This window comes from Triturus cristatus, chromosome 3_2 (assembly GCF_964204655.1).
Source record: "Triturus cristatus chromosome 3_2, aTriCri1.1, whole genome shotgun sequence".
NCBI classification, from domain to species: domain Eukaryota; kingdom Metazoa; phylum Chordata; class Amphibia; order Caudata; family Salamandridae; genus Triturus; species Triturus cristatus.
Genome location: NC_140584.1, coordinates 198879606 through 198902048, shown reverse-complemented (window position 1 = coordinate 198902048; position 22443 = coordinate 198879606). Strand labels below are relative to the sequence as shown.

The 22443-nt window shown below is 51.4% G+C and overlaps 1 protein-coding gene across 1 annotated transcript in view; it reads right to left on the bottom strand.

Moving 5' to 3' along the window:
* The window catches only part of PARP14 (poly(ADP-ribose) polymerase family member 14), a 924447-nt gene that overhangs the window by 810562 nt on the left and 91442 nt on the right, over positions 1-22443 (bottom strand). The window contains exon 4 of the mRNA XM_085647500.1: positions 19031-19216. Coding sequence (XP_085503626.1) covers positions 19031-19216 — 186 coding nt within the window. The remainder of the gene's footprint in view (positions 1-19030; positions 19217-22443) is intronic.

The window sequence follows — 22443 nt, the reverse complement described above, 5'->3', positions numbered from 1 at the left end:
CCAAGATGGCGGGGTGAGCGGACGCTTCCTCTGTCGGCTCCCGCTCCGCTGAACCCCTAGCCCTGATTCCGCAGCAGGATCTCCCCCCCACCTGAGGCTCAAACCGGCGGAGGGGACGGCGGAACTGAGGGGGAAGCGGCTCAGAGACCCGGGGCCTCGGGGAGGTCACGGGAGTGAACGGAGGGCCGTGGAAGCTGGGACGCCGAGAGGAGGCGGAGCTTAGCGCCGGGGGAGACGGCAGCGCTCTCGGCCTGCACGCCACGAGAGAGCCCGAAATCGCGGAAGAGGCCTAGCGAGAGGCGGAGTGGTGAGCGAGCCCGCGATGGGACGCGAGAGCGGTCCCATGCTGAGCAGGGAGGTCCCGTAGACGGAGGGGGACGCAGCCCGGCCGCGCGGACGAGTTGAAGCGGACGAGGGAGCTCCACCTGAGAGAGCCCGGGGAGACCACCAGAGGCAAGCAGACGAAGGGGAAGGAAGCGGCGACCCCAGTCGGTGGGGGCTCCACGTCAGGAGTCCCCTGGTGAGTCTCGAAGGGGGAAGACTACAGGAGCGGCGAGGCCATCGGGGCTGGAGCACACGCGGGCCCCTCTCCCGTCCGTGGATCCCCCCCCCCCGAGCCACGTGGACCGGTGGGTCGGTGGCAGAGGGGGAGCAAGCGAGGGAGCTGAATCAACCGCAGCGAACCGGGGACCGGAGGGGCTGGCACGGAGACGGACTGCAGGACCAAGCTCAAGGGAGAGACCAGGCGCCGGCCGAGATCACGGAGGAGGCCCACAGCCACGTGCAGAGGAAGGCTTTGGCCCGAGGGTCGGCGCCGGCGGGGGCACTGGCGATGTGACCCCTCCTCAGAGGTGGATAGGGGGGGGGTCTAGCCTTGTGTGGTGCCCCTGCGGCGGTGAGTGGATGACGCCCAGCGGCCGGGCGGCAGAGGCCGGAGCGCGAGCCACCGTCGCGACGGATGTACCCGGAGCTGGAGTAGTGGCGGCGCAGAGCTGCTGAGGGCAGCAGAGACCAGCGGCTGAAGCACCAGGGTGAGCAGAAGCGTGGACGTCGCTCCCCCCAGACGGGCGCTACGGCGGAGGAAGGGCAGAGGGCCCGGTGCCTAAAGTGAAGGGCGGTGGTGCAGAGATCGGAGTAGCCCCCCGGAGAGCGGGGATGACCCGGAGCAGCGAGGACAGCTGACGCGGCAGGGGGGCCGAGCCAGTAGGGATCGGGACCGTCGGGAGTCCGATCAGAGCACCGGGTGAGGACCGAACGGAGAGCGCAACCGGGCTCGCAGCGACCACAGGAGCCCGTTGTCGGGAAGTTCGTCCTGAGGAGGAGGGGCCGGAGGGCGAGGGACAGGTGGCCCAGAGAAGCGCTCGGACACGGGACGCCCGGGGGACAAACCAGGCCCAGGGTCAGCGAAGCGGTAGAGACGCCTGGACTTCCGACCCAGCGGACATGGCGGGAAGTAGAGGTGGACGGAAGGGGGAGCGTACTCTCCCCGAACTGTTGGGCCGGCAGTCGCAAAGGCTGGACAGAGGGCAGCGGTCACCTCAGGCCCCCGGACCGGCAGCAGACCCCGAGGGGGGGGGGGAGGCCCCGCTCACCAGATCCTTTATGGAATCCCTCTTCGGATCTCTGCGGGAAGACTTCAAGTCCTGAAGAAGGAAGTGGCCAGTGAGGTGAGGGTGATCAAACGAGAGGTGGACGGATTAGGCGAGCGGGTGGCCACGGTGGAAGAGACTAGCCAACAACGGGATGAGGAGGTTGAGCACTTACGACAGGAGGTACTGAGGCTACGTGACCAGCAGATCGATCTCCAGGCCCATGCCGAAGACCTGGAAAACAGGTCTCGGCGAAACAACATACGGGTCCGGGGAGTCCCATCGTCGGAGGAGGGAACGGACATTGCTGACTACTTGGGGGCGCTGTTCCGAGAGGTCCTAGGAGAACCAGAAGGGTTCCAAGTTCGAATCGACAGGGCACACAGAGTGGGGGCACAGCGGAGGGGACCAGCGCCGGCCCCGGACATTCTAGCCTATCTCCCGGACTTCCCACTTAAAGAACGGATTATGGCAGAGGCGCGGAGGCGGCAGCCTCTGACCTTCCGGGGGCACTCGGTGGCCCTCTATCAGGATTTGTCGGCAATCACGCTCCAGAAACGGAGGATGTTCAAACCAGCCACCGATTTTCTACGAGAAAACCAGGTTCCCTATGCTTGGGGCCACCCCTTCAGGCTCATCTTTAGGTGGAACGGGGTTCAGCATCAGCTACGCTCCCTGCGGGAAACCTGCGGAATCCTGGGCCTGCCAGAAGGAGGGGAAGATGCACCTACCCCACGTCGGGGGCGCGCCAGAGGAGGAGACTGGCGGCGAGTGACCGGGCGGCGCTCCCGGGACCGTCCGACGAGGCGGGACGCGCCCGCCGACCGGGCAGAAGGGGACAGAGCGGATCCAGAGGTGGTCGAGAACACTGGTCCCGGTGACATCGCGTTAACGGCATAGAACTGCTCCGGGGGGAGATCACATGAGGATACATCAGCTTCCAGGTTCAGGGTAGGGGGGGGGAGGGGGAGGGGGGAGCTGGCGGGGGGGGGGGGGGGTAGGTGGCCTAACGTCCACTGGAGAGGGTTACCAAAGACTTGTCCTCTAGAGGACCGGACTTGGACTATGCAGACAGGGGAATTGGGGTTAGGGAGGGGGGTGTTGTTGGGGCAGTTGTTGGATTGAGTTGGGGGACCGGGTTGGGGGGCGGGAGGGGGAGGTGGGGGGGGGCAGTTGAGGTTTCGGCGAGATGGAATTGAGAGAGCGGGCACCACACCAGGAAGGGGCGCAGGGGTGGCAGGTCAAGGGGTGGGGAGGGGGCACCGTCCAGAGCAGGACAGATTGCAAGACAGGGAAAGAGGGCAAGACAGGAACAGCGACCTCACGGAAACGCCGTTTGACACCTGGGGAGCACAGAGCGGGAGAGACGCTACTACTACATGTCACCCACAATTTTTAAATAGTGACACTTAATGTGCGGGGCCTTAACAACCCGACCAAACGGCGGGCGGTGCTCTCTTTATTGGACGAGACTCAGGCGGACATCTGTCTACTTCAGGAAACGCACCTCCTACCCAGGGATTGTGCCAGACTGCGTTCTCACAAATTCCCCACGCAGTTCTTCTCCTCTAATAACACCAAAACGGCGGGGGTGGCGATACTGGTGGCTCGACGATTTCGGGGAGAGGTCCTCCACAAGCTAGGGGAGCAGCGGGGCCGTTTATTGGTCTACAGATTCTGGGTGGCGGGCACAGCATTCACAATAGGATCTCTATATAGCCCGAATGACCGGCAGGATAGATCTAGAGGCAGCGCTGGGGGAGGTGGCGGCTACACCGGACAGACATATAATTGTAGGGGGAGACTTTAACCTCGTTTTCGATTCGACACTGGATAGATCTGCCCAACGGTCGCAGCAGGCAGGGGAGTTCTCAGCGGGCAGCAAGGCTCAACTAGTAGACATGGGACTGAGGGATCTGTGGCGTCACTTGCACCCGACGGAACGGGACTACACCTTCTACTCACATGCACATAAAACTTACGCACGGCTGGACCACTTTCTAGTGACCGAGCCAGTCAGCACGCTGGCCACGGCGGCGGACATAGGAGTAATCTCCATGTCGGACCACCCCCGGTGGCGGCCATCTTCTCGGTACCACCGGTGTATAATACCCCTGGAGTGTGGCGCCTTCGGGACACCTTACTATACAGAGGGGACGTCATCAAACAGGTGATCGCAGCGATTCGGGAGTACCAATCCCACAATGAGAACACGGAAACCTCCAGGGCGACGCAATGGGCCGCCCTGAAGGCAGTCTTGCGGGGGGAGTTCATCGCGATATCGGCGGCGGATAATGCACATAGACGTAGCAAACGGGAGGAACTTACGCAGAAAGTCAGGGAACAAGTGCATCGCCGAACGGGGGCTCCCCGGATATGGCGGCAGCTCCAGGGAGCGAGAAAGACCCTGGTCGCTTTGGATATGGACCGGGCGGAATACGCTGCGCTTCGCCTTAAGCATGCCTACTACGCCGGGGGGGAATCGGTGCGGCCGCTTGCTAGCGAGTAGGCTCCGAGTGGCGAGACAGAAGCACCGGGTGAAGGGGATCACCGACCCCTCGGGGCCGACAGTCACGGAGGACGGCCTCATCGCGGAAGCTTTCCGCCAATACTACGCGGACCTTTATGCTGGGGACCCCCCGGACGGGCGTGCCACGAGAGGGTACTTGGAATCGGTCTCGCTGCCCACGCTGACGCCGCTGCAGGCGGAGGGACTGGACAGGGACATTAGAGTAGAGGAGGTGATCTCAGCCATTGCCAAACTCAAGTTAGGTAAATCTCCGGGGCCGGATGGCTTTACCGCCCTCTTCTATAAAACGTTCTGCACTACACTCGCACCGATCCTCGCACGCCTCTTTAACACCTTCGCGGAACAGGGGACTTGCTGCGGGCGTCACTTACGGTTATCCCTAAACCGGGGAAAGATGGCTCACAATGTGGCTCCTATAGGCCGATATCCTTATTGAATGTGGATCTAAAAGTATACACGGGGATCCTAGCGACCCGATTAGCCCCCCTGCTGCCGGGGCTCATAGGTCCAGATCAGGCAGGCTTTGTTCCCGGGAGGCAGACAGTGGACAACACCAAACGGATCGTGCACATCATAGAAAAGGCGTCACGGAACCGGGGTGAGAGAATGCTGCTGGCGGTAGACGCCGAAAAAGCTTTCGATCGGGTGCACTGGCCTTACCTAGAGCAAGTGCTCGAGAAAGTGGGGATACGGGATAAATTCCGTAACATGATATTTAACTGTTACGGGACTCCAACCGCGGTGGTGAGGGTTAATGGCTGCAGCTCCGGGAGCTTTCACATTGAGAGGGGCACGAGGCAGGGCTGCCCGTTGTCACCCATACTGTTTGCCTTGTACATGGAGCCGTTTGCGCAACGTATTAGGGACAACCCAGAGGTGAGAGGAGTGAAAATGGGCGGGTTCTATCACGCTGTCAGCCTAAATGCGGACGACGTGATTTTCTCTCTGGAGGAACCGCTCCGGGCCCTGCCGGCATGCCTCGAGGAACTGACCTCGTTCGCTGCAGTTTCCGGATTTAAGATGAATATGGGGAAGTCGGTGGCCCTGGGCCTGTCGCTTACGACGGTGACCCGGACGCGACTGCAGCGTCTAGCCCCGATAGTCTGGTCAACTGGCACGATCCCGTACCTGGGGATACAGCTGGCCCCCACCTTGCCGGAGATGACGGCGGTCAATTACGCTACCCTAGGTAGGAGGATACGGGACGAATTGGCTAGGTGGGACCGCGGTACTCTGTCGTTACTAGGCAGAGTGACAGCCATAAAAACGACTGTCCTGCCCCAGATACTCTATCTGTTCCGGGCGCTCCCGTTGACGCCGCCGGTTGGGTGGATCCGGCAGACGCAGTCTGAGCTGGGGCGGTTTGTGTGGCGGGGAAAGAAACCGAGGCTGCGGCAGGCACTCTCCCTGCTGGCGCCTGAGGAGAGAGGCCTGGGCGTCCCGGATCTCCGCAAATATTTCCAAGCAGCTCAGCTGCGATACCTGGTGGAGTGGAGTAAGTGGGAATCGGATAAACATTGGCTCTTCCAGGACCAGGCGGTGGCGGGTAGGCCATTGCAGGAAGTGCCGTTCCTGCGAAGGGCCCATCGGCCAGCTAACCTCTATGCCTCCTTTATCACCAGAGTGCCACTGAGGGTGTGGGACGCCACAAACCTGGCATACGGGTTGACCTCGTTTCCGTCCCCGCTGACGCCCTTGGCGGACAACCCGGACTTTACGCCGGGTATGCAGAGGGGAGCGTTCGCCCATTGGCGGGCGGCCGGCTGTAGAGCTCTGTGTCATCTATACACTTCGGAGGGGATTATCCCCTTCTCGAGCTTTAGGCAGGAATACATGCTGCCCGAAGCTGAGAGAATGCGATATCTGCAGGCCCGACATTGGGCGCTGAGCCCTCAGGTGAGAGAGACCGCGGATAGGAGACTATCCCAATACGAGCGCTGGCTCATGACTCGGTCGTCCGACGCGAAGCTTATCAGTGATCTCTATAAATTCCTCCAGTTCCCTTCCTCACACTTTTATCACCCGGGCCGGGCACGCTGGGAGACAGAACTAGGCAGGACGCTAAGCCATAAGGAGTGGGAACAAATTGCGTACAGGGCACGGCACTCGGCGTATCACATAGGCCTGACAGAAACTCTCACAAAGGTTTCTATGTATTGGTACTACACCCCGGCACGCATTCACGCAATGGACAACAGTAAAGACTCGAGATGCTGGCGAGGGTGCGAGCAGGTAGGGACACTGACCCACATTTTGTGGGAATGCCCGCGACTGGGGGACTTCTGGAAGGAAGTGCTGGACACGGTGGACTCCCAGTTTAACATTGAATTACCACGTCTACCGGCCTACATCCTGTTGGGCCTCCCTAACGCATTGATGTACTCGCTCAGGTCTCGCAGAGGGAGGCAGATAGCGATAGCGCTAGGATCAGCCATTCAAAACATTCTCACACACTGGCGAACACCCACGCGCCCCACAGTCACAGGGTTACTATGGTACGTGCTAGGAATGGAGAAAATGTCACTGACAGCAAGGGGAGAGGTCGAGCAGTATCGGGAGATCTGGGAGCCGTTTATTTCTTTGCTCGCCAACGAATTCAGAGAATTGACATGTCCCAGATACCTCAGACTCTTACGGCTTGCGGAACCGGAAGGACAGGATGGGTGAGGTCATCTGAGCAGGGAGGCACGGCTGGGTGACGTAGCAGAGAGTTGGGTCTTTGGGCAATAGCTATGGACGGGGGGGAAGGGGGAAGGAGGAGTGGTGCAGAGGGGGGGGGGGAAGGGAGGGAGGGTTAAAAGTTTGCCGGCACATGGCCCCAGGAAGTAGGGAAGCTCTCAGAGGATGATATGAGGGAAGGGGGAGTAAAGGGATCACCCCGACAGGGCCTAGGGGGACCAGGGGGAAGAGGACGTTCCATGTGATACTTGCCGGCCCCAGCGGTTGTAGGCGTATGCATGGACTGTTATGGATGATGCTGGTTTGTTGTTGGTACTTAATAAAAAGATTTAAACATAAAATGGAGTTCAATACAGGTCTCTCGATAAGGCAAGGCGTATGCAATATTTTATTGGCAGTAGTGGTGTTCAAATAGTATTATATAGTCGGACCTTATGGTATGCTTTGTGTATCTCATGGCATAATATATTATATTGTCTTCATTTGCTGGGGTTTTGGTTATCTTATTTTTAATTTTAATTATTATGATCTTTATGCTCTTCTAATATTATGATTTGTACGATTCATTCATTTACAGGTTTGATTGAACTATGTATGAATATGTTTTATTATGTTTACTAGGACAACGGATGTCATTCAATACATGTATCCATGTCCTTTTATTTCTTCTTCAATAAAAAATGATTTGAAATAAAAAAAGGATAGACTATATAGCAGTATCTCCCCTAGCGGTGGTCACCTGTATCGGTTGCAGCAGTTTGAAATCAAGTTTTAAGGACAGCCTGACCCACAGAAGCTTGCTGCTTTGCTTGCACGTTAACACAATAGTGTTTAGTGAAGGTGTGTGTTGTAGACCACGTGGCTGTTCTACAAATATCTTCATGGGGAATGTTTCCTAAGAATGCCATGGAAGCCCCTATTTTGCGTGTGGAATGTGCTCTAGGGGGAACAGTTTGTGTGCGTTTAGCCTTGTGGTAGCATATTTGGATACATTTAACTATCCACCTAGCTATCCCAGATTTGGAAATGGGGTTGCCTTTATGTGGTGAAGAGAAAGCAAAAAACAATTGTTTTGTTTTGCGGAATGATTTGGTTCTGTCAATGTAGTAAAGAAGGGCTCTTGTGACGTCTAAGGTATGAAGAGCTCTTTCAGCTACCGAATCGGGATTTGGAAAGAACACTGGTAGCTCTACTGATTGGTTAAGATGGAATGGAGATATGACTTTTGGAAGGAATTTCGGATTTGTTCTAAGAACCACTTTGTCACGGTGTAATTGGAAGAATGGTTCTTGTATGGTTAAAGACTGGATTTCACTTACCCTTCTGAGGGATGTGATAGCGATAAGGAAAGCCACTTTCCATGTGAGGAACTGTAGTTCGCATTTATGCAGAGGTTCAAATGGGGGTCCCATGAGCCTTGTAAGAACAATGTTTAGATTCCACACTGGAGAGGGTGGTAATCTGGGAGGAATAATTCTTTTTAGTCCTTCCATGAAGGCTTTGATCGCAGGTACTCTAAAGAGTGACAAGTGTCTATTTTGTAAGTAGGCTGCTAATGCTGCTAGGGGGAGACGTATGGATGAGTATGCCAAATTACATATTTGCAAGTGCAGTAAGTAGCAAATGATGTCCTGGATGGATGCATCCAGTGGGTTTATATGATTGTTAGTGCAGTAAATGGCAAATCTTTTCCATTTTGCAGCGTAGCAGGCTCTAGTGGTAGGTCGTCTGGCCTCTCTTATAATATTCATGCAGTCTGGTGGTAGGTTGAGATAACTGAACTCTAGGACTTCAGGAGCCAGATTGCCAGGTTCAGTTGACCTGGATCTGGGTGTCTGATTTCTCCATGGTTCTGGGTCAATAAGGATGGGGAGAGATGCAGTTTTGGAGGGGCACTAGCGAGAGTTCCAGTAGTGTTGGGAACCACGTCGGCGTGCCCATGTGGGAGCTACTAAGATCAGTTTGAGAGACTGCTGCCTGAGCTTGCGTACCACTAATGGAATGAGTGGGAGAGGCGTAAAAACGTACGCAAATCTGCCTGACCAGTTCATCCATATTGCATTGCCCTTTGACTTCGGGTGGGAAAACCTGGCGGCGAAGGTTGGGCATTTTGCGTTTTCGTGTGTGGCGAACAGATCTATGTCTGGTTGGCCCCATTGTTGGAAAAAGGGTATTAGAACTTGGGGATGTAGTTCCCATTTGTGGATCTGTTGAGTCTGTCGACTTAACAAATCGGCAATCTGATTGTGAACCCCTGGAAGGTGTTCTGCAAGTAGGTATATTTTCTGGGGAATGGCCCATCTCCAAATGTTCTGTGCGAGCTGGGACAGCTGGAGAGAATGTCTGCCTCCTTGATTTTGCATGTAATACATAGCTGTCATGTTGTCTGTCCGAATGAGGACAGTTTTGTTTTGGAGATGTAGTTGGAATGATTTTAGCGCTAGGAACACTGCTAGCAGTTCCAGGTAATTGATATGGAGCATTTTTTGTTGAGTGGTCCATTTGCCCTGAGTGGTGTGGCCGAGGAGGTGGGCTCCCCATCCTGTGAGCGATGCGTCCGTTGTCAGTACTATCTGTGGAAGAGGACCGGCCGCCCTTTGGAGAGGTTTGTTATGTTCCACCATTTGAGAGTGCGATGTGTGTGACTGTCCACAAACACCAGATCCGTAAGTTGTCCGTAAGCCTGGTTCCACTGACGTGCTAGACATTCTTGCAAGGGGCGCATTTGAAGTCTGGCATAAGGCACAATAAAGATGCACGACGCCATCATGCCTATGAGTTGCATGAACACTCTTGCTGGAAGAGAGTGTTGGATTTGGAATTTTGTGATAAGAGCTTGCATATTGGCTATCCTGGCTGGATTGGGATATGCTAGGGCTGTGGAGGTGTTTATGGTGGCTCCTAGATACTGATGTATGTGAGCAGGTTGGAGGTGAGATTTGGGATAGTTTATTGTGAATCCCAAGGCGTGTAAAATTTGGATAGTTTGGTGAGTGTGTAGGACACACTTGTTGAATGACTTGGCTTTTATTAGCCAGTCGTCTAGATACGGGAAGACATGAATTTGTTGCCGTCTGAGATGTGCTGCTACTACTGCTAGACATTTTGTGAATACTCTGGGTGCGGTTGTTACCCCAAATGGGAGGACTGTAAACTGGTAGTGTTGTCCGTCCACCACAAACCTTAAATACCTCCTGTGGGCAGGATGTATGGGAATGTGGAAGTAGGCGTCCTTGAGATCTAGTGTGGTAAGGAAATCGCCTTGTTGCAGTAGTGGGAGCACTTGTTGGAGAGTGATCATATGGAAATGATGTGAGCAGATATACAGATTTAGGGGTCTGAGGTCGAGTATTGGTCTTAGAGTCCCGTCCTTTTTGGGGATTAGGAAGTAGAGTGAATATACCCCTGTACCCTGATGTTCTAAGGGAACTGGTTCTATTGCGTGCTTTTGAAGCAATGAGAGAACCTCTTGTTTGAGGAGTGTAAGAGGGTCTTGTGACATGGAACGCTGTCTGGGTGGTATGTGGGGGGGGGGGGTAGTTGTGAGTTCCAGGCAGTAACCATACTGGATAATTTGTTTGACCCACTTGTCTGTTGTGATGGAGTTCCAGACAGGTAGGAACTGTGTTAGTCTTCTCCCGACCGGAGTGGAATGGTCTGGGGGGAGTGGAGGAAATTCACTATTTTGTGGCAGGGGAGGTGCGAGTGTAGTTATTAACTCGCCCTCGCCCCTTGTTGTTGTTTCCTCTGTATCCGCCTCTAAAATATCCTCTACTGGGGGATGTGTGTGTGGCGGTTTTGAATGTAGAGGAGGTGTCTGTTCCAATATTTTTGGAGGCTCCTCTATAGAAGGAGCGCCGAAAGGAGCCACATGGTTGGGGAGATTGTAATGCTCCCATGGACTTAGCCGTCTGTGTCAATTTTCATTTTTTCAAGGGCAGCGTCTACTGCTGACCCAAAGAGCTGTTCCTGATTGAATGGCTGGCTAAGTATGGTAGTTTGTACCTCTGGCTTAAAGCCTGAGATGCGTAGCCATGCATGTCGTAAAAGGAGCACACTTGTGTTAATTGCTCTAGAGGCGGTGTCTGCGGCGTCAAGTGCACATTTAATTGCTGCATTTGAAATGAGCTTTCCCTCCTGAATGAGGTCATTTGCCTGGGTTTTGTATTGGTCTGGCATGTTATAAGAGAGTCTCTAATTGATCGTAGTGGGCCCTGTCATAGCGTGCTAGTAGGGCTTGGGTGTTGGCAATACGCCAGTGATTAGCGGCTTGTGCTGCTACTCTTTTGCCAGAGGCTTCTAATAGTTTGGATTCTTTGTCTGGGGGTGGGGTATCTCCTGTGGTTTGGGAGTTGGCGCGTTTCCGAGCATTGGAAACGACCAAAGAATCCAAAGGGAGTTGGCCCTTGATGTAGTTAGGATCTTCAGGAGCAGGCCTATATTTCTTTTCGATCCGTGGGTTGAGAACCCTGGTACGAACGGGGTCTTTAAAGACTTGGGGGCATGTTTTATGACTCCTTTATTCATGGGCAGAATTTGTAGAGACTTTTGAGACTGTTCGAAAGTGTCGAATAGGAAGTCTTCCTCTGGTGCGTCTGAGTGCATTGTGACACCGTGGTATATTGCTGCTCTATTTAACCCCTTCAGCGCGGCGTGGATTACCGCGCCGTGCTGAAGGTTCCGTGCGCGGGCGAGGGCCGTGACGGAGCAGCTGCGTCATGCACACAGCGCAACCAACGCGCATGACGGAACCGCTCCGTCACTCGCATCAAAGGGGTTAATAACTGTCCAAACCCCAGGTGATCGTCAGGAGGCGATGGTTTTGAGGGATATGGCTGAGGGTCAGGCATGTCTGGTAAGGGGCATGCCCAATCATCCAGTGGTGAGGTGTCTGGATCCGTGAACGGATCATTAGGATCACCCCCACCCCATAGGTCATCATAATCATCCTGTGGTGGTGGTGGTGTATGAGAAGGAGAGGGTATAGGTAATGGTGGTGTAGGCAGAGGGGGTGGGATAGGAGGCAGTATATGAGAGGAAGGAGGGATAGGGGATGTTGAAGAGTCCTTCCTATTTACAGGAACTGGGGCAGGTGGTGTGTCCAGTTTCCGTTTTTTACATGGCACCGCGGTGACATGTCCAGTTTCGGGGTTGATATAGATCTTTTTCTGCCTTGGGTCTGGATGAAAAAGCTCTTGTTCTTCAGGAACAGTCTTTGGTACCGTTTTTTTCGGTTCCGATCGAGGTTTTGGTTGATCGGTAGCTTGTTTGGCTTTAGGAGGCGTATGAGAGTCCTTAGCCGGTGGTTCGGTACCGATGATGGTTTCGGTGCCGATGTGGTTTTCGGAGCCAAAGGTGTATCTGTGGGCTTGGGAACCTTCGGTGCCGGTGTGTCTATCGGCCTTGGTGTTTTCGGGGCAGAGGGTTTTGGAGCCGATTTCGGTGCCGAGTGGTCTTTTGTCTTCGGTGCCGATGGTGCCGGTTGGACAATGACATGCGGTTTGCTCGGTCCCGAGCTACCGGAAGGCTTATGTTTCTTCGGAGGCGTGCCCGGAGGCGGGGCTTCTGAAGGACGTTTTCGGTCTCGACTGGGGCCAGCAGGCGAAGTCTTTACCAATGCCTTTGGTTTTGGTGGGGTTGGGGCAGGGGCAGTAGTACTCACACGTTGCCCAGGAGTGATGGGGTCGTCTGAGTTGTCTGCTTCGGAAATTATTTGCAGATCTTCGGAATCTTCTTCCGGGACATCGGGCCTTCATCAAAGATGTCCTCTGGTTCCGGAGCTGGTCTTTGTGCCATGGTGTGGCGTCGAGCCCTTCGATCCCGAATGGTCTTTTTTGATCGAAAGGATGCCCAGGCTGGACAGCTGGACTCGTCGTGTTCCAGTGATAGGCACAGGTTGCAGACTTTGTGGTGGTCACTGTGCAGAAATTTTGCTCCACACTGGGGGCATTTTTTGAACGGCGTCCTTTCCATGAGCCGTAGGCCTCACGGCGTGTATAGGCCCAGCGGCCCGCGTCGACGTCCAGAATCGAGCCGATGTAATCGATGTCGAGGATGAAAGTGTTTCGATGTGTTGTTGTGAAGTTTTTCGATTCGAAAAGCTTGGAATTGATATTTCCAACCGGAGCGGAAAAGTTGCATCCGAACCCAATAGCAGAAAAAAACAATCTAACGATGGAGTTGATGCCCATGCGCACTGTCGTCCAAGGGAGGAGTCACCTATCTCATGACCAAAGACTTCTTCCGAAGACAACAACCTGCAAGCACCCGAGCCCAACACCAGATGGCGATCTACTATCCTAAGTGTGTGATTTGCAGCTCATATGCCTCGAACAGTGCAGTTTCAGTTGATACAGCATTTCTCTTGCTCTAAAGGTGGATCGGTCAATGATTCACTTTGGAAGACATGGCCTCAGTGTCATCCTGAGTGGTTGACATGGCCATGGTATTGGTGGTGACTGCCAACAAAAGGCAATGTGTGATGTGAAGTCAGATTTCTGGCTGCTTTGAGTGCACCCGGAGGATTTTGATCTATTGGGCATGCATATTTGGGGGCAGCGGTACGTGGACAAGGCCCTGCCAATGGGATGCTCAGTATCATGTGCACTTTGAGCGTTTCTGTTAATTTCTGCAGCAGCTATTCGCGTGGCACACCGGCCATGAGCTGGTGACACTTACTTGGATAAATTTTTTTCTTTGAGGAGGCACCGGCTCGGCAGGCTGCCAACAGATGCTAGTAAGTTTCCAAGAGCTCATGAGTGACCTGGGTGTTCCTCCAGCACTAGAGAAGACAGTGGGGCTGGATATGGTGTTGTCCTTCTTAGGGATTGAGATTGATTCTCAAACAAAAAGGCGAGATTGCCGACTGCCCAAAAAGAAGACTATGCAGAGGTCAGCGGGAGGCATGCTGGCAAAGGAAAAGGTAACAGTCCGGGAGATACAAGTGTTGCTCGGTACCTAAACGTTGCATGCAGAGTCGTCAGAGCAGGGAGAACATCTTGTAGGAGGTAGGGTTTGGCCTGGTCAGTTTTCTTGTTGCCACATCAACACGTGTGACCATTAGCAAGGGTCAAAGAAGATCTCAGGATGTGGAGTTTTTCCTTAAATGCCTTCAATGAAAATCCGTTAGACATAAGGGAGGAACTGGATTGTGCAGATTTTCTTAGATGAGGGAGGTTTGGGTTTTGGCTTATATTGTCAAGGGCATTGGTGCACTTAAGAATGGCCGCGCAGTTAAAGGCAGGGGGCAGGAGCATTGCGTTCTTGTAGTTTTTCCCTCTGGTTGTGGCGGTCACGTAGTGGGTAGCAAAGTTGGCATACCGGAGTGTGCTGTTCAGTGTGGACAACAAGTCTGTGGTCCAAATTATGAATAGACAGTCTGCCAGTGAGGTGCAGGTGTTGAAACTGCTGCAAGTTTTTGTGCTGGGCTGCCTGTGGAATGATTATCTTGTTCATGGCACAGCACGTTCCGGGGATGGACAAGGATATTGTTGTTGCTTTGTCTTGTTCACAGTGGGAGAGATTCCGTGGTTTGGCCAAGGAGCAAGACACCCATGCCAGAGCCGTTGTGGACAGCAGGAAACACAGAATGGTGTAACTGGTGGTAGGGTCTTTAGCTGAGTCGACATGGCGAGCATATAGTCAAGCCTTTTAAGAAATGTTGGCGTCCGTGGTGCAGTGCAGGTCAGAGGGGTTGCGCAGGACGGAGGACATGGGTCAGGTTATATTGGACTGTGACAGAGGAGTCTGTCACAGGTGACGATTACTGGAAAACTAGCGGGCATCGCCTTTAGGGGTAAATTGATGTGGGTTATGCCCCATCCGCTAGGGAATTAGGACAGAGGATGCTTGAGGGTTGGACAAGAGAAAAGGGGCACTTGGTTAGGTTGAGGAGGCCCTTAACATGGCAGTTATTTTGCAATGTGTTTTAGTAAGTGCCTGTGGTGTGCCAGGGGGGTGGAGAAGCCTATTTGTTCTCCACCTTAATGTCAAGGATGTTCTTTGGTGCGGTCTGGGTGTCGGAAGTGCTGGGTTGCAGGGAACACAGGGGAAGCTTTGGGAGGATGTCATGAGAAGGGAGGGCAGGTTGGGGATATGGCTGCGTAGTTCAAAGACTGATCAGAGAGCGAAGAGTAGGTGTGGTTCAGCGAGGACCTCCGGTTCTCCCCTCAGATAAAGAGACTTGCTGGTATGTGCTTTTGCATAATATTGAAATCTCTCAGAAAGTTCCTGCCTATGCTTCCTAGATCTGCAAAGGAGATTGTGACACAAGCCCATATCTTGTCGCGCATTGATTATGCCAATGCACTATACATTGGCTTGCCAGGCTATCAGCTTAAAAACATTACAAACAAAAATGCGGCTTCTAGAGTTTTGCTTGGCATTCCCGGAAGATCCAGCATGAAACAACATATTCGACACCTACACTGGCTTCCCGTGGCCAGTCGTGTCCAGTTTAAGGCTCTCACTCTTGCTCATGGAGCGCTGCATGGAACGGGCCGCCCTATCTTAGAAGACGCTTTAGCTTTCGTGAGCCTAAGAGACAACTGTGCTCAGCTGCGCAATGTTTGGTGATGGTTTCCCGATTTCGTCTTTCTCGCACGGGGGCAGCTCTTTATCTTTTAAGGCCACCGTAGCCTGGAATGCCCTCCCCTTTGAATTACTGAACACTCAGGACCTCAGGCTGTTCAAGAAGCACCTAAAGACTCTGCTGTTTAATTAAGTTGCACTTCTCTCAGTTTTACTGTTTCTTGTTGGCTTTCGCGCCGGGACACTCTGTAGTAGCCGTGCGCGTTTCAAATGCCAATAGCAAACCATAACAGGTGCATGGTGCTGCAGATTTTACCGGTGCCCAACACTGCCCGGTGGCTTGAGGAGAAAGGTGGGGATCATGCTGTGGGGTGCCTAGTGGCGATGGATTGAGACACAAGATTGAGGCACTTGTCACGGCTTTTGTGCAAAGCGCTTAAGGCCTTAAGAGATTCCCCCCCCCCCCCCTCGGAGCTTGGCACACATTCTTTCCGTATCAGCCCTGCGACCGAAGCTGGCAATAGAGGATGGAAGCATGAGGACATCATGAGATTGGGGCGCTAGTCATCTGACTGCTTTCAGAGATATGTGCACGTTTCTGGGGAGGAGGGGAGCGCGGTAGGGCATGCTGTGTGAATATTTACTGCCGTTTCAGATTCTGCAGCTGGCCCAGCAGCTGAGGATGTGGCCTTTTAGGTGGGGCACTTATTTATCAAGTGGGAGGCACGGCAAGAAGTGCAAAGGGGTTGTGGGGCAAATTTGGGTTTTAATTGGCGGTTGTTTCCTGTTACATGGCTGGGAAAAGGGAGTATGAGATGGCGCAAGTTGATGCAGTGATCGTATTGCATATTGGTGAGAGAGCGATGACTGGACGTTCTGATTCTCCATTTGGGGAAAAATTATCTTGTGCTGGAAAAAGGTGTGGTACTGTTGAGGACTTATGAAGCAAGACTTATTGCAGATAAAGGCCCAGTGGTCAGGTTTCTTGGATCTCTAGACTGCGTTTATGCCAAGGAGAAATTGGAGGGAGGTTAGCAAGCTATCAGCGATTGAGCAGACGTGCCGTAAGGTTAATTAGGAGAAGAAAGTTGCTTTTGGGCGAATTAGTCATGCAGATATTAAGTTTGACAATATGGAATTTTTCAGGGGTGACGTGTGCATCTTTTTGCAGATATGTATGGCATTGTACCTGTTAGAGCTGAGAGAGGTGTAGGCAAGGACTCTGAACATTCGTAGGTAGGGAGCATGGCCTAACGGAGATGGCTAGGGATGGGGGGTATTAAAAGATAGCAGGCGGCCTGTTTCTGAGTGGCAGTAGCCTGGAAAGTTTTACATGAGTTTACAGAAGTTTGACTGGCGTTGCCATTAGTGAACCACGTGGAAAGAGAGAGGGTGAACAACCTCTTACATGGAATAGGCAGGAAGTACATGGTGGAAAGAGAGAGGGTGAACAACCTCTTACATGGAATAGGCAGGAAGTACATGGTTAAGTCTAGAAAGTTTAGTTGCTTAGATGTTAATACCTGCAGTCTTAGGCTGTAGGGAAAAGTTATGGTTGCAAACAAAGGCTGAAATTAGTGGGTGAACTGGGCGGGAACAGCAGGGCACGACGTGCCCCTACTTCTTCATTTTAGTGGAATCCGTTCTCCTACTTTTATTTTTAAGAATGTGTCCCAGGACAGCAGGCTCTGCGCTCGTGGATGTACAGGACGGGCGGGTTGGCAAAGAAGGACCAGAGAAGACCAGACCAGAATCCACTTCTCCTGCTCTGCTGCTGGCAGCTCCCCCCTCTCTTTCTTCCTCTTATTCCCTCTCTTTCTGTCTTGTGTCGCCTTACTTGCTGAAAACCGTGACTTCCAGAAACTCTTCTTACCCTCTTTTGCCTCTCCTTTCATTTATTTTATCCCCTGTGAAATGGATCCAAAAAAAGAAAAACATTTTACTTGAAATGTCGTTGTATTATAAAGTGCAGCCTCGGGACGAAAAGAAATAAAAGGTTTAATATATGAAAAATAACTAAATACAGCAAGACAGAGTGGTCACAAAGTGGCCAGAACGACATTGGGGAAGTGTACCATTATTGGAGGTACTGCAATACCTGGCTGATGGGTGGATTGGAAAACATAATTTGAATTGAGTCGCATCCAGGTTTTTATAGCGGGCCCAATTGGGTTGTAGCTTAGCTAAAGGCAGGGCGAGTTTCTCTCAGTGGGGCAGTGTGGGAGAGGATGTTGCACTATGGCCAGAGCTGCCGAATTTGGAACTGGGGAACCAGATTTAGCCTCCAGGATCAGTCCATCACACCACTCTCCTGAGACAGCACATTCCCATGCTAGACCTTAGGAGGCCTTGCTAGACCTTACAAGCCCTGGTGTCTTAGCACCAGTAGGTGGATCGTAGCCCCTAGTGGTGGCAAGTGTGGGTTAACCTTGAAGGCCTGTCAACCACAATCCATACTGAAGTTCACCTCCAGTCTTGGGGGCCGTCCTACAAAGCAGCACACCCCAGAGCAGCAGTGACTCTGTCACTGAGGTCACAGGACCAGTGAAGTCAGTCCACCTCACCCTTTGGTACCTCCATTGGCCTGGTTTCAGCGGTAGTAGTGTAACTCACCAGCGATCGGCAATGCAGGATTGCACACACCAAACTAAGTTTGAAAAATTCAAGGTCTCTCTGCTTCATGCACAAGCTCTGTTACATGTTCTAATTGCTTTGGGGCCATCGGAATTATGCAGCAATGGAGGACAAAGATTTTGCCGCAGTGTTGGCTAAATTATGCAGCATAAAAAAGGCTGCAGTGTAACGCAGTATATTTTTGGATACTGTATTATTTTGACATTTTTACACATACTAACATTCAATTCAAAGCTTTTGCCTTATTAGTACCAGTTTAAAATAGAAATGCAGCTGTGAGAAAGGTGTCCTGTCAACCTTTGCAAAGGGCCGTCCACTTCGCAGCAATACAAGTCACATTTTTTAGTAACTTTTGATCAATTTGACCTGCAAACATTTTATTAGTTAAAATGTCAGATTATGCAGCAGATGATGTATTATGTGGCAAATATGGCAAAGCCATAATTATGTGGAAAAATGTACAAATTAGGATATTTTGCCCTTTATGTTTCAACTGCTCTTGTGGAAAAAGGGAGAAGGGCTGATGACAGAAACTCTATGGCTCCGAGACAAATGGCTTGTGATACCACTTTTAAGCGTATTTGGGACAATCGGTGATAGGGAACGTATCCCACTTTGTGAATGTATTTTAATGTCAATAACTCTATTAAACCTTAAATAAACATGTGTATCCATGTGTTAAATTAAATGACGCAGTAAGCTGTAACTGGTCAGTAAAATGCCAAACAAATACTAAAAATGTGGATGTTCTGCTCTCTGGCCACACCTCTGACTTTGCCCACTGACCCAATCCTCGGGTTATTCCTGCCCTCTGATTCTCCGCCCACAGTTCCCCTACTTTTTTTCCCCCACTTCGACCACTGGCTGAAATGCAGTACAATAGGAAGGAGATAGTTACAGTGTGGGGGCAGGATATTGGCTAGTTCATTTGATGTGGTGTGAGACTTAGTTTTGTAAGACGGATGGATTACCTAGGAATTTATTTGTGATCTACACCTGTTCAAGAAAGAGGCTTTTTCACACAATTCAAGTGGTCTGTGCTGTACCCCTCTATCCCAACATACAATACCTTCAATGTTTTCAAAGGTGATCTGTATGCCTTTTCGATCACAGCACAATTGCTTGATAGGTCCGCCGCCTGATCGCTTTCTGTTTTCAAAGTACATTTCCAAAACGTCCTCACCAATCGTCGCTCCTGAATCGATGACAAGTATTGAGTCCGACTCCTCGGTGATATGCTCCGACGTTGCACTGTCTGAATAAAAACAAAAAAAATACACAGAAAGGGCCAAAAGTTGAAAAATGCTGAGCCACGTGTGGGAGCGGCAAACCCTGATAACTCTTTTCAAGCAAATGTTCTGTTTTATAACCTGCATTTTAAGTATATGTAAACACATTTATGTGCAACACAGATTAGAACCTGTCACAGGCAATATGCGATAGGACTTCCTACAAACATTACTAGTATTCATAGATTAACAGCGCTCTCATGATACAGTTTCATGAATGAGAATTCGGTCATTTCTTGTTTCGTTCTTTGCATTCTAGGATTTGTAGTCCTATTAATACAGTTATAGGCAAAATCCTTGCAGGATAGCTTCTCACACTTGGACAAGGGAATCCTGTGAGCTTTGTATTCACAGCCACTATTAGCACAAAAAAGTTACAAATACAGAGCTCTCAAGTTTTCCGAGCTATGACATGGCAGTTCGTCCAGAACAGGATGTGTCTTGTTTTAACATTGTCGGACTTGTAGTCCTATATTTATTTTTTTACAGTTTTATATAGCGCAAACTTGACCCGAAGGTATTGGAGCACTTTTCATAGGCACCAGTTACATTACCCAAGGACACATTCATTTTTTGTAGGCACGGGGAGATTAAGTGATCTGCGCAGAATCACAGGATGTTGAGCCGACGCAGAGACTCGAACCTGGCTCCCCAACTCCAAATTCGGCAACTCTGGCCGTTACGCCACATCCTCTAATGGCCTCATATGGTTATCAATCCAGAATGGAAAGGACAAAACCAAAATGAATGAGCTGCTCGCCAATGACACTGGTAAACTTATGAGCTTTGCAAATATTTACGAACTGCAAGGGACAATAGATAAATTGAACAGACTCCCAGGATAAGTAGGAACGAAAGTCAACAAATTAAACACAAAATCCAAGCCCATAAGCAGCTAAACAAGAGAACTGGGCAGACATGGGTAAATCTTAACCCCCAAGTGAGGTACCATTTTTATCGGGAGACCTGAGGGTACGCTGGGTGGTAGGAAATTTGTGTCTGGCCAGTGATCCTACAACTTTCCCTCACAGAAATGTGTGAAAATGTTGATTTTTTTCAGCACAATGAGGTTTGCAGGGGATTCTAGGTAGGGAAACGTTGGGGATCAACGCAAGCCATAACTTCCTGGACTCCCCTGGGTGTCTAGTTTTCAGAAATGTGTGGGTTTGGTAGGTTTCCCTCGATGGCAGCCGAGCCCGGGGCCAAATACTCATGGGACAATTCCCCCCCCCCCCCCCCCTGTAAAACCCTGCTTTTTTGTGATAGGTAATTTTGATGCCGCCTTAATAGGTTTTGGGCCCTTGCCTGTCGCTGGTACTTGACACACCCAAACGAGTGAGGTACCATTTTTAATCGGGAGACCTGGGGGAACGCTGGGTGGTAGGAAATGTGTGGATCCACGCAGATTCCAGAGCTTTCCACCACAAAAATGTGAGGGAATTGTGTTTTTTTTTTTTTTAACTAATTGAGGTTTGCAAGGGATTCTGGGTAACAGAACCTGGTGAGAGCCAGACAAGTCACCCCATCCTGGATTTCTAGGTTTGCTAGGTTTCCCTAGGTGCCGGCAGAGTAAGTGTTCAAAAATCAACAGCTAGGCACTTTGCAAAACAAGCACTGGCATAGCCAATAGGTCTTGCTTTTGGGACCTTTTAAGTATTTAGTTATGCAGCACAATATCCTTGGTGCAACCACATCAACTGTTGCGTGGCTAAAAGCAGGAATGGCTCAGCACACAGCTGTGATTGTGTGTAACAGACAATTGTATACGTCAGTAACTGAAAATGAACAATGACACAATGTCTCCCAAAAGATTCACAACGGACTTTAGTTTCTTAATTATGTAATTTTCTTTATTGTTTTGTTCAAATTTTCTGATTTGTTTTTTTAAAAGCACAGCATACAGTTCAAAGCTGTGGCTAAACACTTATAAGGTCCCAAAGGCGAGACCTATTGGCTATGCCAATGCTTGGTGTGGTTGTGTGTGTGTGTGTGGTTGTATGTGTGAGTGGTTGTAGGTGTGTGTGGTTGTATGTGTGTGTGTGGTTGTGTGTGTTATTGTGTGGGTGGTTGTATGGGTGGTGGTGTATGTGTAGTTGTGTGTGTGTGGTTTTGTGTGTGGTTGTGTGTGTAGTGTGTGTGGTTGTGTGGGTGGTGGTGTGGGTGGTGGTGTGGGTGGTTGTGTGTGGTTGTGGGTGTGTGGTTGTGGGTGTGGTTGTGGTTGTGGGTGTGTGGTTGTGGGTGCGGTTGTGGGTGTATGTGTGCATGTATGGTTGTGTGTGTGTGGTTGTGTGTGTGTGGTTGTGTGTGTGTAATTGTGTGTGTAGGTGTGTGTGGTTGTGTGTGTGTGTAATTGTGTGTGTGTGTGTGTGTAGGTGGGTGTGGTTGTGGGGGTGTGGTTGTGGGGGTGTGGTTGTGGGGGGCTGGTTGTGGGAGGTGGTTGTGGGGGGTGGTTGTGGGGGGGTGGTTGTGGTTGGGTGTGGTTGTAGGTGTGGTTGGATGTGGTTGTGTGTGGTTGTGTGTGTGGTTGTGTGGTTGTGGGTGTGTGGTTGTGGGGGTGTGGTTGTGGGGGTGTGGGTGTGTGGGTGTGGGGGTGGTTGGGTGTGGGGGTGGTTGGGTGTGGTTGTGTGGTTGTGTGTTTGTGGTTGTGTGTGTGGTTGGGTGTGGTGTGCGGTTGCGTGCGTGTGTGGTTGTGTGTGTGTGTGGTTGTGTGTGTGTGTGTGGTTGTGTGTGTGTATGTGGTTGTGTGTGTGTGGTTGTGGGTGCGGTTGTGAGTGTGGTTGTGGGTGCGGTTGTGGGTGTATGTGTGGATGTGTGGTTGGGTGTGGTTGTGTGTGTGTGGTTGTGTGTGTGGTTGTGTGTGGTTGTGGATGTGTGTGGTTGTGTGTAGTTATGTGTGTGTTTGTAGTTGTGTGTGTAGTTGTGTATGTGTGTGGTGTTGTGTGTGTGGTTGTGTGTGTGGTTGTGTGTGTGTGGTTGTGTGTGTGTGTGTGTGTGTGGCTGTGTGTGTGTGGTTGTATGTGTGTGTGGTTGTATGTGTGTGTGGTTGTATGTGCGTGTGGTTGTGTGTGTGGTTGTATGTGTGTGGTTGTGTGGTTGTGTGTATGTGGTTGTGTGTGTGTAGTTGTGTGTGTGTGTGGTTGTGTGTGTGGTGTGTGTGGTGTGTGGTGTGTGGTTGTGTGGGTGATGGTGTGGG